At 49.9% G+C, this 18,996-nt stretch overlaps 1 protein-coding gene across 1 annotated transcript in view; it reads left to right on the top strand.

The window, feature by feature from the left end:
- LOC146830152 (uromodulin-like) overlaps positions 1-18,996 on the top strand; it is a 369,504-nt gene that overhangs the window by 137,163 nt on the left and 213,345 nt on the right. The window contains exon 3 of the mRNA XM_085604401.1: positions 16,405-16,506. Coding sequence (XP_085460527.1) covers positions 16,405-16,506 — 102 coding nt within the window. The remainder of the gene's footprint in view (positions 1-16,404; positions 16,507-18,996) is intronic.

Consider the following 18,996-nt stretch of genomic DNA (forward strand, 5'->3'; position numbering starts at 1 on the left):
CCTATTGGAATTGGATCACCCTGTGAGCCCCTGTACCAGTGTTCACTAGGTACCCAGGGCATTGGTGTATCTAAGGCCTACCTGGGGCTGAAGCATGTATTATGCCACCCCTGGCCTGGCCTAACAAATTTGACACAACTGGCTGATCACTCAGCTGGGGTAAGTTGGTGTAACCACCTCTTACTTAGGTGTAGTATACCTATACCTAACCTTAAATGGGACACATGTTAACCTATAAGTCACTCCTATGGCAGGCCTTAACAATCCTGAAGGCAGAGTGCTTGGTTCCATGTGAGATGGTGCTCTGGCATGAGCTGAGCCTGTCTGCAGTGGTCGGAACAACTTCCTTCTACTGTTTCCAGATATCGTCATACCATATACTCTTAAGTGCATTATGAACCTCGCGGTTAAATGCTATCTTTGGTTTGGCTTTATCAAAACATGTCGAGTAAGGTGTCATACGAATTGGAATACTAACCCCTCGCCAATTCTGGCGACGGGGTTAGCATTCCACCCTTCTAGAGGGACACGACATGTACAGTACCTGAAACCCGGGTAAAATCAGACATAGCCTCAGCTCCACAAAATGGATGCTGCCACCACAGACACAAGTCTGCCCTCCTGCTGCTGGGAGTCCTTCCAGCTTGGGAGGTGTGGACAAAGGGTTTCCTGCCAGGGGAGGTGCGTGCACCACCCCAGACAGGATTTTGTGTATTGGTCAGGTAGGGCTTGAAAGAAACCAGACATGCCTGAGGCTCACAAGGAGCCTCGGTGCATATGCCAGTTCAAACCGGTCCTGGGGCACACCAGTCCCGGGCCTGGGGCGAGCTGGACAAAGGATTGGGGGTGTAACCACCCCCCTTCCTGGTCCCACCCATAGGGAGGGACCTAGCAGGTAGTCCGGCCCCTAGAATCCGCTTAAAGGTAGGAGCTGTGTCCTAAGACTTCAGACATCTTGGAATCAACTTGAAACTAAGAAGAAGACGGGAACTTCGACATTCTGCTGCACAGAAGACTGAAGGAAATCTCCCCTGTGGTCAGGGAGTGACCACCTTGCTAACGCAAGCACCATCCAGCGAATCAACGTCTGCTTTGCCGCCGCCTCCCGCCGGAGCCCGAGCCCAGAGACTGACAAGACCTGGACCTCCAGACCTCTCACCGCCCGATCCACAGTCCCTGAAAAGAGGAGACCCGTGGAGGCACCGAGACACGTGGAGCCAGCCATCTTGGAACGACTACGACAAGCTGACAAGTGCAACAACCGAGGCTCCCTCCAAGTTGTGCTTTGGGATCTGAGAAGCCCAACACCCGAGCAGCATGTGCACCAAAGGTGAGCCCTCCAGCATCTCCACGATCTGCGTGGGGCCCTTCTGCATTTTGCCACTCGACGCGCCTAACCGGTTGCTGGCCCGCTGGCTAGTGGCCATCTTGGCAACGAACTACACAAAATACACCGCTGGTCTGGTTGCTCCAGACTGGCCCTTGCTCCCCTCCAAAGGAGCAGACCCTCTGACCTTGCTGGTCAGAGCCATCAGCTTATTTCCTTTCCTACAACAATTGCTTTTGCCAAGGCTTGTTTGCTTCGATCAAGTCGCCGACACCGCCGACAGCGAGAGCGTGCGTGGGACAGCTCGTGACTCGACTCCTGGACGTCGTCGACCTTCAGGGACCACGTGGCTGCAGAGACAAGCTACACCTTTCTTCCTGTTTGCACCCGACATCGCCTGGTACCCACCTGGTGCCACGCTGGTCACTGGCTGGTGACTGTGAACACTGTCCCCTCTGCTTACAGGTCTTCAACATCTCCGATCCACTCTTGGATCCACCGCATCTCTTCCAGACCGACCGCCTGCAGCATCTTTGTCCACAGGCTCCACGGAACAGATAAAAGAAACCCGACGCACTTCGACGCCTATGCACCCGCTTCCTGTGGGTGAGGTAAAGCTGGCACTCTGGTGCCCAAGTGTAGAGAATCATCTCTAGTGTCTGTGTTTCCAATCTTAAGTTCCTAGGTCATCCGGAAGATCCTCTTTGCAGTAACTTTGTACTTTTTACGCACCCATTGAAACCTATGGGAGCACGCGTGTGACTATTTGCTCTGCACACGCAACCCGTGGACCTCCTGGTCACTAACTGAAGTTAGCTCCTTGTAGGCCCAGCGATTCTAGAGGCCCTAGGCCTTTTCCCTTTTCTGTTCGTGGTACTTATACCACTATTTTAGTATATGGTTTGAGCGGCCACCAGGGCCTATCCATATAAAGTGCAACTTCTGTGTATTCTACTGTAATCTTGTTTGACGATTTGTGCTCCTGTGCTCATAAAGAGACTAGGGGTTACTTTGAGAAATAAATACATATATATTTTGAATATATATCTGTGTGGTGTCCTTTCATTGGTATAAAAGGGGGTTACATTTGGTAAAACAGCCTGCTTAACACGCTTCACGAGTTTAGCCTCAAAGACTGCTTAGCCTACGCTACCACTAGGGCAGCTAGTCCGAAAAGGTTGACTTACAACCACACCATAAGGGTTGCTTGGCATGGTACAAGGTGGTCACTTTAACTAGTGAACATCATATACCAGGCCAACTTCTCATATTGGTGAGCAGCGGTTGGATTTGAGCTTGCTGTGTTTTACCATTGTAATCTCTTGGTTACCAATTGAAAGATCACATAGGTACCTGTAGGTACATATAAAACAAGATTAGATATACATAAGTTCTACTGAACTTAGTTGTTGTAGAGCAAAGGGAGTAGCACACCCTGACTACAACTACTAGATAGGTTTAGTAGGTAAACCCAAGTGTAGGTAGATTGCAACACATCCACCCACACTTAAGAGCAATGGCTGGGGCAGAGGGGTCCACTGTACCCATCTCTGTTGAGAGTGACCCCCAGAGGGCACCATCCATCTTTGCTACATTACATCAGAATGAGCTCAGGCATTTGGCAACTCTTAGAGGCCTTAAACAGCCCAAGAACCCTACCTCTGCTGAGCTCAGAGAACTCTTACAGAATGATGAAAATCAGAAAGAGCTCGAGAAAGCTTCCCAGTTAGCCCCCTTAGGGACAGGAACAGGAGGCCCCCCTTCTGAAGATGCTACAGAGGTACCCAGTTCCAATAGTCACCCCTTAGATGGCAATAATACCACAGAGGATGAGAGTGATAAAGGTACTGATACAGAGAGTAGTGATGGTGAAGGGAGAACTAGCCCAGTGCCAAGTGTTATACGTGGCCCAGCTAACCTAAGGCTATTGGGGACTGATAGTGGGTTCACCCCATTGGATCTCCCCAGTGGACTTAACCCAGGGCTTGGGAGGCGAAGGAATCGCTCAGGTGACTCCAATGCTTCCCATGGCTCTAGAGGCTCTCAAGGTCACTCCAGAAGGAGACTGACCACCCCTCAGAGGAGGGAACATGAGGCCAGAATGCAGGAAGCCCAGTTGAGGATCAGGAAGCAGGAGCTAGAAGTAGCCCTGATGGAAGAAAAACTGAACAAGGCTAGGCAACCTAAAGAGAGTGGGTCTATACCCACTGGTGGCAGCATTGTCCCTAGGGACAAAGATAGGGTCTTTGACAATAGGAACCTGTCTAAGGTTGTGCCCCCCTACAAAAGTTGGGATGACATCCACAAATGGATGACTGCTCTTGAGAGAGCCTGCAAAGTGCAGCAGGTTCCTGAAGACCAGTGGGCAGCAATCCTCTGGCTCTCCTTTGAAGGAAGAGGCAGAGACAGACTCCTCACTACTAGAGAAGAGGATGTCAGAAATTACAGAGTCCTGAAGAGTGTCCTAGTTGATGGGTTAGGCTTAACCACTGAACAGTACAGGTTAATGTTCAGAGACACCCAAAAGACACAGACTCAGGACTGGTCTGAATACATTGAATGTGCCACTAAGGCTTTGGAGGGTTGGTTGCTGGGAAGTAAGGTATCTGATTATACAGGATTGTACAATTTGATGATGAGAGAACAGATTTTAAATAACTGTCAAAACCAGCAACTGCATCAACACTTGGTTGACTCTGAGCTGACCTCTCCCCAAGAATTGGGAAAGAAGGCAGACAAATGGGTCAGAACCAGGGTTAAGCAAAAGAACCAGAACCAGGGCCAAGGGGGTGATCAGAAGAAAACAGACCAAAAGGGTGGAGATCAGAAACCTAAAGACCAGAAGTCTTCAACAGGGCCCCAAACTACTGCTAAGGAGGGTGGGTCCCAACAGTCCAAAAAGAAGAAAGAAGGTCAGAAGAAACCCTGGTGCAATCATTGTAAAAATACAACTCACTGGACTAGTGATTGCAAAAAGGGTGGAGCCCCCAACACTGTTGCCCCTAAGGCACCTGCTCCCAGTACTACTGTTAGCAGTGTTGGTCCCCAGACAAAGGGTGTAGTGGGAATCACTATGGGAACTGAGGGAGATTCTGACTTAGACAGAACCCTGACACAGGCAGTCTTGATCTGTGATGGGGACATTGATTTGTCCCTGACTGTGAGCCCCAGTAACCTGGGCAAGTACAGACAGACTCCTTTAATCAATGACAAAGTGGCTCAAGCCTACAGGGACACATGTGCCAGTGTCATTATGGTGACACCAGGCTTTGTGGACCCTGGACAGTACATACCAGGTGAGAATTACCTGGTGACCAATGCCAGCAATGCCACTACTTCACATAGTGTGGCAGTTGTTAACTTCTCATGGGGAGGGGTAACTGGCCTCAAAAGGGTTGTGGTTAGTGCAGACCTCCCAGTAGAATGTTTGTTGGGCAATGACCTAGAGAGTTCTCTATGGTCAGAAGTGGAGTACAGGACTCATGCAGAGATGTTAGGTATATCATCACATGTCCTTGCTGTGACTAGGTCACAGGCCAAAAAGTGCCTCACTGAACCTCAGGTCTTGGATCCTGGAACAATGGACCAAGCACCTACCAAGAAGAAGAACAGGAGGGTCAAGGCTGTGCCTTCCCCCCTGCCTCAGAGTGATGATCAGCCTTCCCAGGAAGCTGATCTAGAGGACCCTGAAGGAACTGTCCCTGAAGAGCTTGAACCTGATCAGGTTGAGTTTCTGGGGACAGGGGGACCTTCAAGGGCTGACTTGAGGCAGGCTCAGTTATCCTGTCCCTCTCTTGAACCCCTCAGACAGCTGGCTGCTGCTGAGGCTGCTGGGAATGCTCAAGGTACCCATAAAGTGTATTGGGATGAAGGGCTCCTTTATTCAGAGGCTAGAGACCCCAAGCCTGGTGCCACCAGGAGGTTGGTCATACCTCTGCAATTTAGGGGCTTCCTTCTTACCTTGGCCCATGATATTCCTTTAGCAGGACACCTAGGCCAGAACAAGACCTGGGACAGACTTGTCCCTCACTTTCACTGGCCTCATATGAATGAAGATACAAAGGAGTTTTGTCGCTCCTGTGTGACCTGCCAAGCCAGTGGCAAATCAGGTGGCACAACAAAGGCCCCCCTAATACCACTACCTGTGGTGGGGGTCCCCTTTGAAAGAGTGGGAATAGATATAGTGGGTCCCATGGATCCTCCCACTGCATCTGGGCACAGATTTATACTGGTGGTAGTGGATCATGCCACCAGGTATCCAGAGGCAATTCCCCTTAGGACCACTACAGCACCTGTTGTGGCCAGGGCCCTGCTGGGAGTATTCTCCAGAGTGGGGTTTCCTAAGGAGGTAGTATCTGACAGAGGTACCAACTTTATGTCAGGATACTTGACAGCTATGTGGAAGGAATGTGGTGTCAACTACAAGTTCATCACCCCTTATCACCCACAATGCAATGGGCTTGTTGAGAGATTCAACAAGACCCTAAAGGGTATGATCAAAGGATTACCTGAAAAGCTCAGGCGAAGATGGGACATCCTTCTACCCTGCCTTCTGTTTGCTTACAGAGAGGTCCTACAAAAGGGGGTTGGCTACAGCCCCTTTTAATTGTTGTTTGGGCACCCTGTGAGAGGCCCACTGTGTTTGGTGAAGGAAGGATGGGAGTTACCTCTCAAAAAGCCTAAGCTAGACATAGTGGACTATGTACTTGGTCTCCGCTCCAGGATGGCTGAGTATATGGAGAAGGCATCCAAAAACCTTGAGGCAAGCCAGGCCTTACAGAAAGCTTGGCATGACCAAAAGGCTGTCTTGGTTGAGTTTCAGCCAGGACAGAAGGTATGGGTGTTGGAGCCAGTGGCCCCAGCAGCACTCCAAGACAAATGGTCTGGACCCCATACAATCCTGGAAAAGAAGGGAGAGGTCACCTACTTGGTGGACCTAGGAACTCCCAGGAGTCCCCACAGGGTACTCCATGTTAACAGGTTAAAAGCATATGTTGACAGGGCAGACATGGGCTTGCTCATGGCTACAGATGAGGGACAGGAGGAAGAGAGTGACCCTCTCCCAGACCTGTTGTCTCAGAACCCTGAAGATGGCTCGGTTGAAGGAGTGACCCTTGGAGGCAACCTCACTGCCCATCAGCAAACTGAATGTAGACAGGTTCTACAATCATTTTCACATATGTTTTCCTTGATACCTAGTCAAACTGACTGGTGTACCCATGTGGTGGACACTGGTGACAGTCTGCCTGTAAAGAACAAGCTTTACAGACAACCTGACCACGTCAGGGACTGTATAAAGGCCGAGGTACATAAAATGCTGGAATTAGGTGTCATTGAACCCTCAGAGAGCCCCTGGGCTAGCCCAGTGGTTCTGGTCCCCAAACCTCACACCAAAGATGGCAAGAGAGAGTTGAGGTTCTGTGTGGATTACAGAGGACTCAATGCTGTCACCAGGACAGATGCACACCCTATTCCAAGGGCAGATGAGCTCATAGATAAACTAGCTTCTGCAAAGTTTTTGAGCACATTTGACTTAACAGCTGGCTATTGGCAAATCAGATTAGCTGAAGAGTCTAAGGCCAAAACAGCATTCTCAACCCCAGGTGGGCATTATCAGTTTGTGGTGATGCCCTTTGGTCTGAAGAATGCACCTGCCACCTTCCAAAGGCTGGTGAACCAAGTCCTTACTGGGTTGGATGACTTTTGCGCAGCATATCTGGATGACATTGCTGTCTTTAGCACCACCTGGGAGGATCACCTGATCCACCTGAAGAAGGCTCTTGAGGCTCTGCAAAGGGCAGGCCTCACTATCAAGGCTACTAAGTGCCAGATAGGGCAGAGTAAGGTTGTGTATTTGGGCCACCTTGTAGGTGGAGGCCAAGTTCAACCACTGGAGAGTAAGATACAATCCATCAAGGATTGGTCCCCTCCAACCACCCAGACTCAAGTTCGAGCTTTCTTGGGCTTGACTGGGTACTACAGGAAGTTTGTTAAGAACTATGGGTCCATTGTGACTCCTCTTAATGATCTGACATCCAAGAAGATGCCCAAAAAGGTTCAGTGGACAGTAAGCTGTCAAAAGGCATTTGATGACCTGAAGGAGGCCATGTGCTCTGCACCTATCCTAAAAAGTCCTGACTACTCCAAAGAGTTTATTGTCCAAACAGATGCTTCTGAGTTGGGTGTTGGAGCTGTGCTGTCACAACTTAATGTAGATGGTCAAGACCAACCCATTGCTTTTATTAGCAGAAGGTTGACCCCCAGAGAGAAGAATTGGTCAGCTATTGAGAGGGAGGCCTTTGCTGTGGTGTGGGCCCTGAAGAAGCTGAGGCCATACTTGTTTGGCACTCACTTCAAGATTCAGACCGACCATAAGCCCCTCTTGTGGCTAAATCAGATGAAGGGTGAAAACCCCAAACTGCTTAGGTGGTCCATTTCCCTACAGGGGATGGACTTTACAGTGGAGCACCGGCAAGGTACTGACCATGGGAATGCAGATGGTCTCTCCAGGTACGTCCACTTAGGACATGAAGACGAGACTGGTCAAGGCTAGTTTAATGTCCCAGCGTTTGGGGGGGGGGGGGTTGTGTAGGAGAGTAGGGTCTGCTATCCTATGGTCACCCCAAATTTTTGCTTTTTGCTTCACTGGTTTTTGACATATTGAGGCTGTGGGCCTGCCAAACAGACCCCCAGCCTGCTGTTCTCTCTACTAAATTGACACTGTGCACCCTAGGTGCATAACCTATTGGAATTGGATCACCCTGTGAGCCCTTGTACCAGTGTACACTAGGTACCCAGGGCATTGGTGTATCTAAGGCCTACCTGGGGCTGAAGCATGTATTATGCCACCCCTGGCCTGGCCTAACAAATTTGACACAACTGGCTGATCACTCAGCTGGGGTAAGTTGGTGTAACCACCTCTTACTTAGGTGTAGTATACCTATACCTAACCTTAAATGGGACACATGTTAACCTATAAGTCACTCCTATGGCAGGCCTTAACAATCCTGAAGGCAGAGTGCTTGGTTCCATGTGAGATGGTGCTCTGGCATGAGCTGAGCCTGTCTGCAGTGGTCGGAACAACTTCCTTCTACTGTTTCCAGATATCGTCATACCATATACTCTTAAGTGCATTATGAACCTCGCGGTTAAATGCTATCTTTGGTTTGGCTTTATCAAAACATGTCGAGTAAGGTGTCATACGAATTGGAATACTAACCCCTCGCCAATTCTGGCAACGGGGTTATCATTCCACCCTTCTAGAGGGACACGACATGTACAGTACCTGAAACCCGGGTAAAATCAGACATAGCCTCAGCTCCACAAAATGGATGCTGCCACCACAGACACAAGTCTGCCCTCCTGCTGCTGGGAGTCCTTCCAGCTTGGGAGGTGTGGACAAAGGGTTTCCTGCCAGGGGAGGTGCGTGCACCACCCCAGACAGGATTTTGTGTATTGGTCAGGTAGGGCTTGAAAGAAACCAGACATGCCTGAGGCTCACAAGGAGCCTCGGTGCATATGCCAGTTCAAACCGGTCCTGGGGCACACCAGTCCCGGGCCTGGGGCGAGCTGGACAAAGGATTGGGGGTGTAACCACCCCCCTTCCTGGTCCCACCCATAGGGAGGGACCTAGCAGGTAGTCCGGCCCCTAGAATCCGCTTAAAGGTAGGAGCTGTGTCCTAAGACTTCAGACATCCTGGAATCAACTTGAAACTAAGAAGAAGACGAGAACTTCGACATTCTGCTGCACAGAAGACTGAAGGAAATCTCCCCTGTGGTCAGGGAGTGACCACCTTGCTAACGCAAGCACCATCCAGCGAATCAACGTCTGCTTTGCCGCCGCCTCCCGCCGGAGCCCGAGCCCAGAGACTGACAAGACCTGGACCTCCAGACCTCTCACCGCCCGATCCACAGTCCCTGAAAAGAGGAGACCCGTGGAGGCACCGAGACACGTGGAGCCAGCCATCTTGGAACGACTACGACAAGCTGACCAGTGCAACAACCGAGGCTCCCTCCAAGTTGTGCTTTGGGATCTGAGAAGCCCAACACCCGAGCAGCATCTGCACCAAAGGTGAGCCCTCCAGCATCTCCACGATCTGCGTGGGGCCCTTCTGCATTTTGCCACTCGACGCGCCTAACCGGTTGCTGGCCCGCTGGCTAGTGGCCATCCTGGCGACGAACTACACGAAATACACCGCTGGTCTGGTTGCTCCAGACTGGCCCTTGCTCCCCTCCAAAGGAGCAGACCCTCTGACCTTGCTGGTCAGAGCCATCAGCTTATTTCCTTTCCTACAACAATTGCTTTTGCCAAGGCTTGTTTGCTTCGATCAAGTCGCCGACACCGCCGACAGCGAGAGCCTGCGTGGGACAGCTCGTGACTCGACTCCTGGACGTCGTCGACCTTCAGGGACCACGTGGCTGCAGAGACAATCTACACCTTTCTTCCTGTTTGCACCCGACATCGCCTGGTACCCACCTGGTGCCACGCTGGTCACTGGCTAGTGACTGTGAACACTGTCCCCTCTGCTTACAGGTCTTCAACATCTCCGATCCACTCTTGGATCCACCGCATCTCTTCCAGACCGACCGCCTGCAGCATCTTTGTCCACAGGCTCCACGGAACAGATAGAAGAAACCCGACGCACTTCGACGCCTATGCACCCGCTTCCTGTGGGTGAGGTAAAGCTGGCACTCCGGTGCCCAAGTGTAGAGAATCATCTCTAGTGTCTGTGTTTCCAATCTTAAGTTCCTAGGTCATCCGGAAGATCCTCTTTGCAGTAACTTTGTACTTTTTACGCACCCATTGAAACCTATGGGAGCACGCGTGTGACTATTTGCTCTGCACACGCAACCCATGGACCTCCTGGTCACTAACTGAAGTTAGCTCCTTGTAGGCCCAGCGATTCTAGAGGCCCTAGGCCTTTTCCCTTTTCTGTTCGTGGTACTTATACCACTATTTTAGTATATGGTTTGAGCGGCCACCAGGGCCTATCCATATAAAGTGCAACTTCTGTGTATTCTACTGTAATCTTGTTTGACGATTTGTGCTCCTGTGCTCATAAAGAGACTAGGGGTTACTTTGAGAAATAAATACATATATATTTTGAATATGTATCTGTGTGGTGTCCTTTCATTGGTATAAAAGGGGGTTACATTTGGTAAAACAGCCTGCTTAACACGCTTCACGAGTTTAGCCTCAAAGACTGCTTAGCCTACGCTACCACTAGGGCAGCTAGTCCGAAAAGGTTGACTTACAACCACACCATAAGGGTTGCTTGGCATGGTACAAGGTGGTCACTTTAACTAGTGAACATCATATACCAGGCCAACTTCTCACAGGAACCATACAACGCGTCAGCGACACAGCGCAGACAAACAACGACTAATGACAAAGCAAGCCAACGCAGGCGGGCCAGAGTCCACACACTTAGGCCAGGATGTAGAGTACTAATACGAAACAGAAGGAGTGGAGGAAAATTCCGGACGCCCTATGAGGATGGTCCTTGGTCGGTGCGGAAGGTCCGAGGAACAGCTGTAACGGTGGAGCGGAATGGAGTGGTGATAACCAGGAACATCTCATGGTTTAAAGAAATTCCTGAGTCAGGGAATGGACTTCAGAGTGGTGGGCAAGACACAAGCCTAGACTTGACCCTCCAGGATGCAAGACCTGTTCACACCGATGGACCACAACAAACTCCGGCACCAGCAAGACAGGAAGCAGAGACTGAGTCGCCAGGGAGGAACAGCAAAGCAGGAGTTGCCAGTCCTACCAGAGGATCAGGCACAGGGCGACATCAATACAACTTGCGCCCAAACCCGCCACTAAATTGCCAACTAACTGAATTTGCATGGGGAGCGCAAGTTGGACACGGAAAAGAAAAGAACTGATTTGAAATGGGATGTAACGGTCTAGTTGTTCCGACAGTTAGCAACCCCGGAAGAGCACACACACAATGTATCACTCTCTGGCCAGGTGTGGCCAGAGAGAGTATAAATAAAAGGGCGGAGGTCGCTCGGAACCTTCCGGCCCGTATCAGTACCCCTGCCTCATGTGTAGTTATTTATCTGTCCAGTCCCCACGTGTCCCCGTACCTTAGGCCGTCGGCGTCCACTGAGTCCCGGCACCCGAGACTCTCACACCCAGCCACAGCTGTGATCGCGAACACACTCTCGTCAATGCTCCGCGCAGGGAGCTCACTGTAGAACTTTGGCTTCTGTGACATTCTAATGACTGCCACAGTGGCGTAAACCAACAGAACACCAAGAGAGAGGGTGCGTAGCGGAGGATACCACAGATCCCCCATATCATATTTTCTTTGTTTATGGGATGCCATTTACAAAAGGACTTCATGATTGTTTTACTGATATTGCTCTGAGATGAGACGGGAAGGATATACCTGGTTAAAAGGCGGTCTAACCAGAGGAAAGGCGGAACCTGTAAGTCGGTCAGCTTTAAATATCCAGACCAGATCAGGGGTGTGTCCCTTAGAGTGAGTTGAGGTAGAGGTGTGTTGATCTAATTTTGAACATTTCATTAACTCCAAGCATTCTAGTGCGTTAGGTCCTGCTCTATCCTGCCCTGTCAGTTTTGACCCAATGCTGACAATTTAGTCGGTGACACAGCCCTAAGATGCAACTTTGGTTAAAGTTGCTCTTGTCTTTCATCTATAATAGCCTTTGCTGTTGACTATTGACACCTGCTTACAAGGGATTCTTTCAAGGATGATTATTCAATGGCTTACTGGTTGGCTTCTAAGACAAACTGAGGCTAGGATGCAAACTGCCAGTACAGTGCATGTTTGGAGATGGGAGCTGCTCACTCTTTAAATGAGCGCCGTATGTTTTATACCCTTGTGCACTCTTGATCTAGAAGCCACCCTTGTGGCTCATTTTTTCTGTTCTGCACCTCAAGGTTTCAGAATTGGCTATTGCTAATGTGAGTCATTTAAGGCCTGGCCTTGGACACAGCTGTAGCTTTCCCACAAGACTATTGTCTTAAAAAAAAATAGATATTATATCAGTATATATACATACAGAAGGGGTTTTGCTCAGTAGGCGATATCCATTGGATGGTGAAACTGCGATTCACATTATGGTTCCTCAAATAACAGCATACAGTATGGGGTAACAAGTCAGTCCACTTTCCCCATTGGCTCTCTTCACTTTGAGTGCAGTAAAGTCTCTGAACAACATCTAAAATAGTTCATTTCTTCTCAATGACAAAGCTGGTTAAAATCCAGTACCTGTAGGCACCTATACACACCCCGTGACTGCTCCCACCAACACACCACACAAGCAAGGTCTCACTAACTCACCCTTGTCATAGATTGAAAGGCGCCTTCACTTCTCCAGTCTGCTGTGCGTGTGCACTCTGTCGATCCAGTACCTGTAGGCACAGGAGCACACTCCGTTACTGCTCCCACCAACACACCACACGAGAGAGCTCTCACTAACTGTCTTCTTCATCACCAGTTGAACAATTACGATGTTTAAAAAGAAAGGATGATGCGAGAGCCCCACATACATCTATCCTATAAGCAGCCAAAGACAGCTTTCTCCCTCGTAAGCTAAGTAGACATTGCACAAGCAGTGCTCTTACAGGGGGTGTGCAGAACACACTAGGAGTTCACAAGCAGTGCTCTTACAGGGGGTGTGCAGAACACACCAGGAGTTCACCTGCAGTGCACTTACAGGGAGTGTGCAGAACACTCCAGGAGTTCACCAGCAGTGCTCTTACAGAGGGTGCGTAGGACACACCAGGAATTCACCTGCAGTGCACTTACAGGGAGTGTGCAGAACACTCCAGGAGTTCACTGCAGTGCTCTTACAGGGTGTGTGCAGAACACACCAGGAATTCACTGCAGTGCTCTTACAGGGTGTGTGCAGAACACACCAGGAGTTTACTACAGTGCTCTTACAGGGGGTGTGCAGGACACACCAGGAATTCACCTGCAGTGCACTTACAGGGAGTGTGCAGAACACTCCAGGAGTTCACTGCAGTGCTCTTACAGGGTGTGTGCAGAACACACCAGGAATTCACTGCAGTGCTCTTACAGGGTGTGTGCAGAACACACCAGGAATTCTCTGCAGTGCTCTTACAGGGGGTGTGCAGATCACACCAGGAATTCACTGCAGTGATCTTACAGGGGGTGTGCAGAACACACCAGGAATTCACCATCAGTGCTCTTACAGGGAGTGTGCAGAACACACCAGGAGTTCACTGCAGTGCTCTTACAATGGGTGTACAGAACACACCAGGAGTTCAGCAGCAGTGCTCTTACAGGGAGTGTGCAGAACACACCAGGAATTCACTGCAGTGATCTTACAGGGGGTGTGCAGAACACACCAGGAATTCACCATCAGTGCTCTTACAGGGAGTGTGCAGAACACACCAGGAATTCACTGCCGTAGTCCTACAGGGTGTGTGCAGAACACACCAGGAGTTCGCTAGAAGTGCTCTTACAGGGTGTGTGCAGAACACACCAGGAATTCACCAGCAGTGCTCTTACAGGGTGTGTGCAGAACACACCAGGAATTCTCTGCAGTGCTCTTACAGGGGGTGTGCAGATCACACCAGGAATTCACTGCAGTGATCTTACAGGGGGTGTGCAGAACACACCAGGAATTCACCATCAGTGCTCTTACAGGGAGTGTGCAGAACACACCAGGAATTCACTGCAGTGCTCTTACAGGGGGTGTGCAGATCACACCAGGAATTCTCTGCAGTGCTCTTACAGGGGGTGTGCAGATCACACCAGGAGTTCACTGCAGTGATCTTACAGGGGGTGTGCAGAACACACCAGGAGTTCACTGCAGTGCTCTTACAGGGGGAGTGCAGAACACACCAGGAGTTCACCAGCAGTGCTCTTACAGGGGGTGTGCAGAACACACTGGGAATTCACTACAGTGCTCTTACAGGAGTTGTGCAGAACACACCGGGAATTCACTACAGTGCTCTTACAGGGAGTGTGCAGAACACACCAGGAGTTCACTGCAGTGCCCTTACAGGGGGTGTGCAGAACACACTGGGAATTCACTACAGTGCTCTTACAGGAGTTGTGCAGAACACACCGGGAATTCACTACAGTGCTCTTACAGGGGGTGTGCAGAACACACCAGGAATTTACCAGCAGTGCTCTTACAGGGGGTGTGCAGAACACACCAGGAGTTCACTGCAGTGCTCTTACAGGGGGGGGGGGGGTGTGCAGAACACACCAGGAGTTCACTGCAGTGCTCTTACAGGGGGGGGGGGTGTGCAGAACACACCAGGAGTTCACTGCAGTGCTCTTACGGGGGGGGGGGTGTGCAGAACACACCAGGAGTTCACTGCAGTGCTCTTACAGGGGGTGTGCAGAACACACCAGGAGTTTACTGCAGTGCTCTTAGAGGGGTTGTGCAGAACACACCAGGACTTAACTGCAGTGTCAGGGACTAGAGGTCCACACTTCATATCCCTTTGCCTAACTGTGAACATGTATGATGGCATGTACACATGTGAATGATGTGGGGTGTCCTGCTGGATGGCCTGACAGAGCTGAGCACAGGGGTTGCTGAGCATGAGATGATCACATCTTAATACACAGACATAATAGACCTGCGAGTCATGGCACCCGCAGGCTCTTGTGCTTCCAAGCTGTGTCCACCCACTTCTCTCACATGCAAAGGATGAGGATGGCCACAGAATTAAAAGCTGTCATTCCACAAGCAGTGGGGAAGGATACACCAAAGCATAGTGTTGGTGTGTTTAGCAGCATTGCCGCAAAAGGTGCCAAAGTAATCAGGCTGCGCCGAGGCACAGTGTTGGTGTGTTTAGCAGCAGTGCTGTAAAGGTGCCAAAGTAATGAGGCTGCACCAAGGCACAATGTTGGTGTGTTTAGCAGCAGTGGTAAAGGTGCCATAGTAATCAGGCTGCACCGAGGCACAGTGTTGGTGTGATTAGCAGCAGTGGTAAAGGTGCCATTGTAATCAGGCTGCACCAAGGCACAGTGTTGGTGTGTTTAGCAGCAGTGCTGTAAAGGTGCCAAAGTAATGAGGCTGCACCAAGGCACAATGTTGGTGTGATTAGCAGCAGTGGTAAAGGTGCCATTGTAATCAGGCTGCGCCGAGGCACAGTGTTGGTGTGTTTACCAGCAGTGCTGTAAAGGTGCCAAAGTAATGAGGCTGCACCAAGGCACAATGTTGGTGTGTTTAGCAGCAGTGGTAAAGGTGCCATAGTAGTCAAGCTGCACCGAAGCACAGTGTTGGTGTGTTTAGTAGCAGTGGTAAAGGTGCCATTGTAATCAGGCTGCACCAAGGCACAGTGTTGGTGTGTTTGGCATCAGTGGTAAAGGTGCCATTGTAATCAGGTTGCACCAAGGCACAGTGTTGGTGTGTTTGGCATCAGTGGTAAAGGTGCCATAGTAATCAAGCTGCACCGAAACACAGTGTTGGTGTGTTTAGCAGCAGTGCCGTAAAGGTGCCAAAGTAATCAGGCTGCACCGTTGACCAGTGTTGGTGTGTTTAGCAGCAGTGCTGTAAAGGTGCCAAAGTAATGAGGCTGCACCAAGGCACAGTGTTGGTGTGTTTAGCAGCAGTGGTAAAGGTGCCATAGTAATCAGGCTGCACCGAGGCACAGTGTTTGTGTGTTTAGCAGCAGTTTCGTAAAGGTGCCCTAGTAATCAGGCTGCACCGATGCACAGTGTTGGTGTGTTTAGCAGCAGTGGTAAAGGTGCCATAGTAATCAGGCTGCACCGAGGCGCAGTGTTGGTGTGTTTGGCATCAGTCGTAAAGGTGCCATAGTAATCAAGCTGCACCGAAGCACAGTGTTGGTGTGTTTAGCAGCCGTAAAGGTGCCATAGTAATCACCCTGCACATTGGCACAGTGTTGATGTGTTTAGCAGCAGTGCCGTAAAGGTGCCATAGTAATCACTCTGCACATTGGCACAGTGTTGGTGTGTTTAATAGCAGTGCCGTAAAGGTGCCATAGTAATCACTTTGCACATTGGCAGTGTTGGTGTGCTTGTCAGCGTTGTCATCAAGGTGCCATAATATTCACAGACTCTTCAAAGATTCTGATCTGTTGTTTTGTGTTGTTGCAGGTGTGCCGCAGTGTGACCCCGCGTGTGCTGATAACGAGCTGTGCACTAACAGTGCAGGGTACGCCGAGTGCACGTGTCAAAGAAGCAAATACCTAAATGCAAGTAAGTATGTAAGGTTCTCATGTATCGATGCATACACAGACTCTGGTGCATTCCTATAGTGAGCACAGCATTATAATACCACTCTCCACAGTCACATTTGATACATAAACACAATTGAGTAAGGCAGCACAACAGCCTCACTCTACACAGACCTAAAATACAATCCACACATACATTTCCGTAACCTGAGCAGAAACCAGCATTTGTTTTTACATAGATATAGCTGTTCAGAGATGGACAGAGGGCACATGGTGAAACAAAACAAGAATCACCAATACAATTAACTAGATATGGTTGTGGTGCAGTACATAATTCATGCCACCCCATCAGCACCAGGATTCCCTTATGAATTAGAGTGCATCTTACAAATAAACAGAACATAATATAACATTGCTCTGTGTATGACATCACACATGACATTTTTGATGACATCACAAGTGACATTATTGATGTCATCCCTTATTACATCTAGCAAATTTCAGTACTTTGTTTCGTTTGAGTGAGAATCATAACTGAGTTATAACCAAGGTCATGTTTTTATGATACTCAATTTTGAACCCCTTCTGCTCATGGCCAAAGACCCTGCACAGCTGAGGTTGGTCATGGGGCTGGGCCTCTGACCAGGCCCTAAGTCCATTCCGCAAGGACTTGGCAATTCCTACGGCATAGGGTTAGCCATAGAGCATGGCCTTCAGTCTGGCACTGTGCCCAATCTTTGGCAGATGTCCCACACCAGTGAGTGCATATAAGTGAGGAAGCCAGTGAGACAAATTGCACAAAGGGATATGACCTCCAGCCAAAGCTGTGCTCAGTGAGGGTTGACTGCAATGCTTGGTCTTCCACAAAGCCCTACATGTTGCTGATACAGATGGCAAACTCCAAATGTGCATGACTGGTCCACAGCAGGCACTAAACCCCCTGTAGCCCATGTCCAATACACCTTGGGCGGCACCATCACTGTGTACAGCCTTTGCTTGCACACCGCAACACAGTGCTCTTCACCTGGCGTCCACCAATCCCATGGCCTAGGCTTCCACAGGCTTGCTTCAGGCGACCAACTACTGCTCCACACAGCTTTTGGCCATGTGCAGCTAGGGTTGGCCAAGATAACTGGCTTCCGGCCAGGCGCTGCCGCAGCCCACTGTGGACAGCCAGCACTGTTGCGCATAGGGTTTGCATCCCCCACCTTTACATTTAGCCAGGCTGTATTCTTAACATTTTTTTTAGGTTTGTTCCTACTTTTGTGGAGCTGCGGATCTAGGGTAAGTTTCATGCCTGGCCCTTGCAAACCCAGTCCAAGCATCGCCAGCCCGTGCACCCCCTGTTGGAGAATCCTGGTTCTGATTCCGTTTCAGTGATTACTCCATTGTAGGGCTGGGAGAAATGTAAATTATGCCGGTGTAATTTGCTTGATTTTAAGAATTTCTCTTTTTGCTTCTTACTGGAAATTCCAGAAATTGTACCATTATGTGGCTTCGCGTAATTATGTATCATTCACTGTAAAAAGTTATCACATGGAGGACAGAGCTAGGATCACACAGAGATATCCACTCCCAGAGAAGCTCTGCTGTAATGCCATCCTGTACCCCTGTTGCACATTGCTCTGGGGACCCTGAATAACAGCTATGGGACGGAATCCAGAATATGAAATGTCCGGGCTGCAGAAAATGAGCTGGTGAAGACCCAGTGACCAGCCCAAAGTGCATCCTGATTGACCGTGGCTGTGAGGCCTGGCCATAAGACGCCCAGTAGTTTGGGAGCCAGAAGATCCTACCATAAGGTCCGCTGGGCGTGCCAGCTTCTCCCAGCCCTGGGCAGCTGAAAACAGCAAAGAATCTCATTGACCTGTCTGAGAGGAGTTGGCCTAACCGCTAGGACGGTCGACCTCGAATCTGGGGAACTGGGCTCGAGTCTTGGCAATGACGCTGAACATCCTGTGATTCTGGGCAAATCACTTCATCTCCCTGTGTCTAACAAAAATGAATGTGTCCTCATGTAATGCAACTGGTGCTATGTAAAGCGCTCTGATACCCGATTTGGGTCAAGTTCGAGCTATATTAAACTCTGTAAATGAAAAATAAAAAAATGAAGTGGATGACCGCATTGAGAGGGACAGTTCTCCTCAAAACACAATGCTTCCGCGGCACAAACTGCTGGTGATTGGTGTGGGAATAGGTACACGAGGAAGGAACTGAGCTATGTGGGCCAGCCTTTGGCTGGACTGCTTAACGCAAAGGGGCCTAGGCCTCATGAAGCTGTGGAGGAATAGTGGAGAGGCACGCCAATCCCCACCACCCCACCACAGAAGGAGAAATAAGGCAGGACACGATGGGGCACCCTGCTATTCATTCTTCATGCAGTAAAACAGGGGAGCTCCACAAAGGTCTCAAGTGGGGAAGCTAATGGGAAACATCAACCTGAGGTAAACTGAGGCAGTCGAAGGTGATTAGCAACACAATTACTGCTGACACTATAGGACAACCTTCACAT

This window comes from Triturus cristatus, chromosome 5_1, assembly GCF_964204655.1.
Source record: "Triturus cristatus chromosome 5_1, aTriCri1.1, whole genome shotgun sequence".
NCBI lineage: Eukaryota > Metazoa > Chordata > Amphibia > Caudata > Salamandridae > Triturus > Triturus cristatus.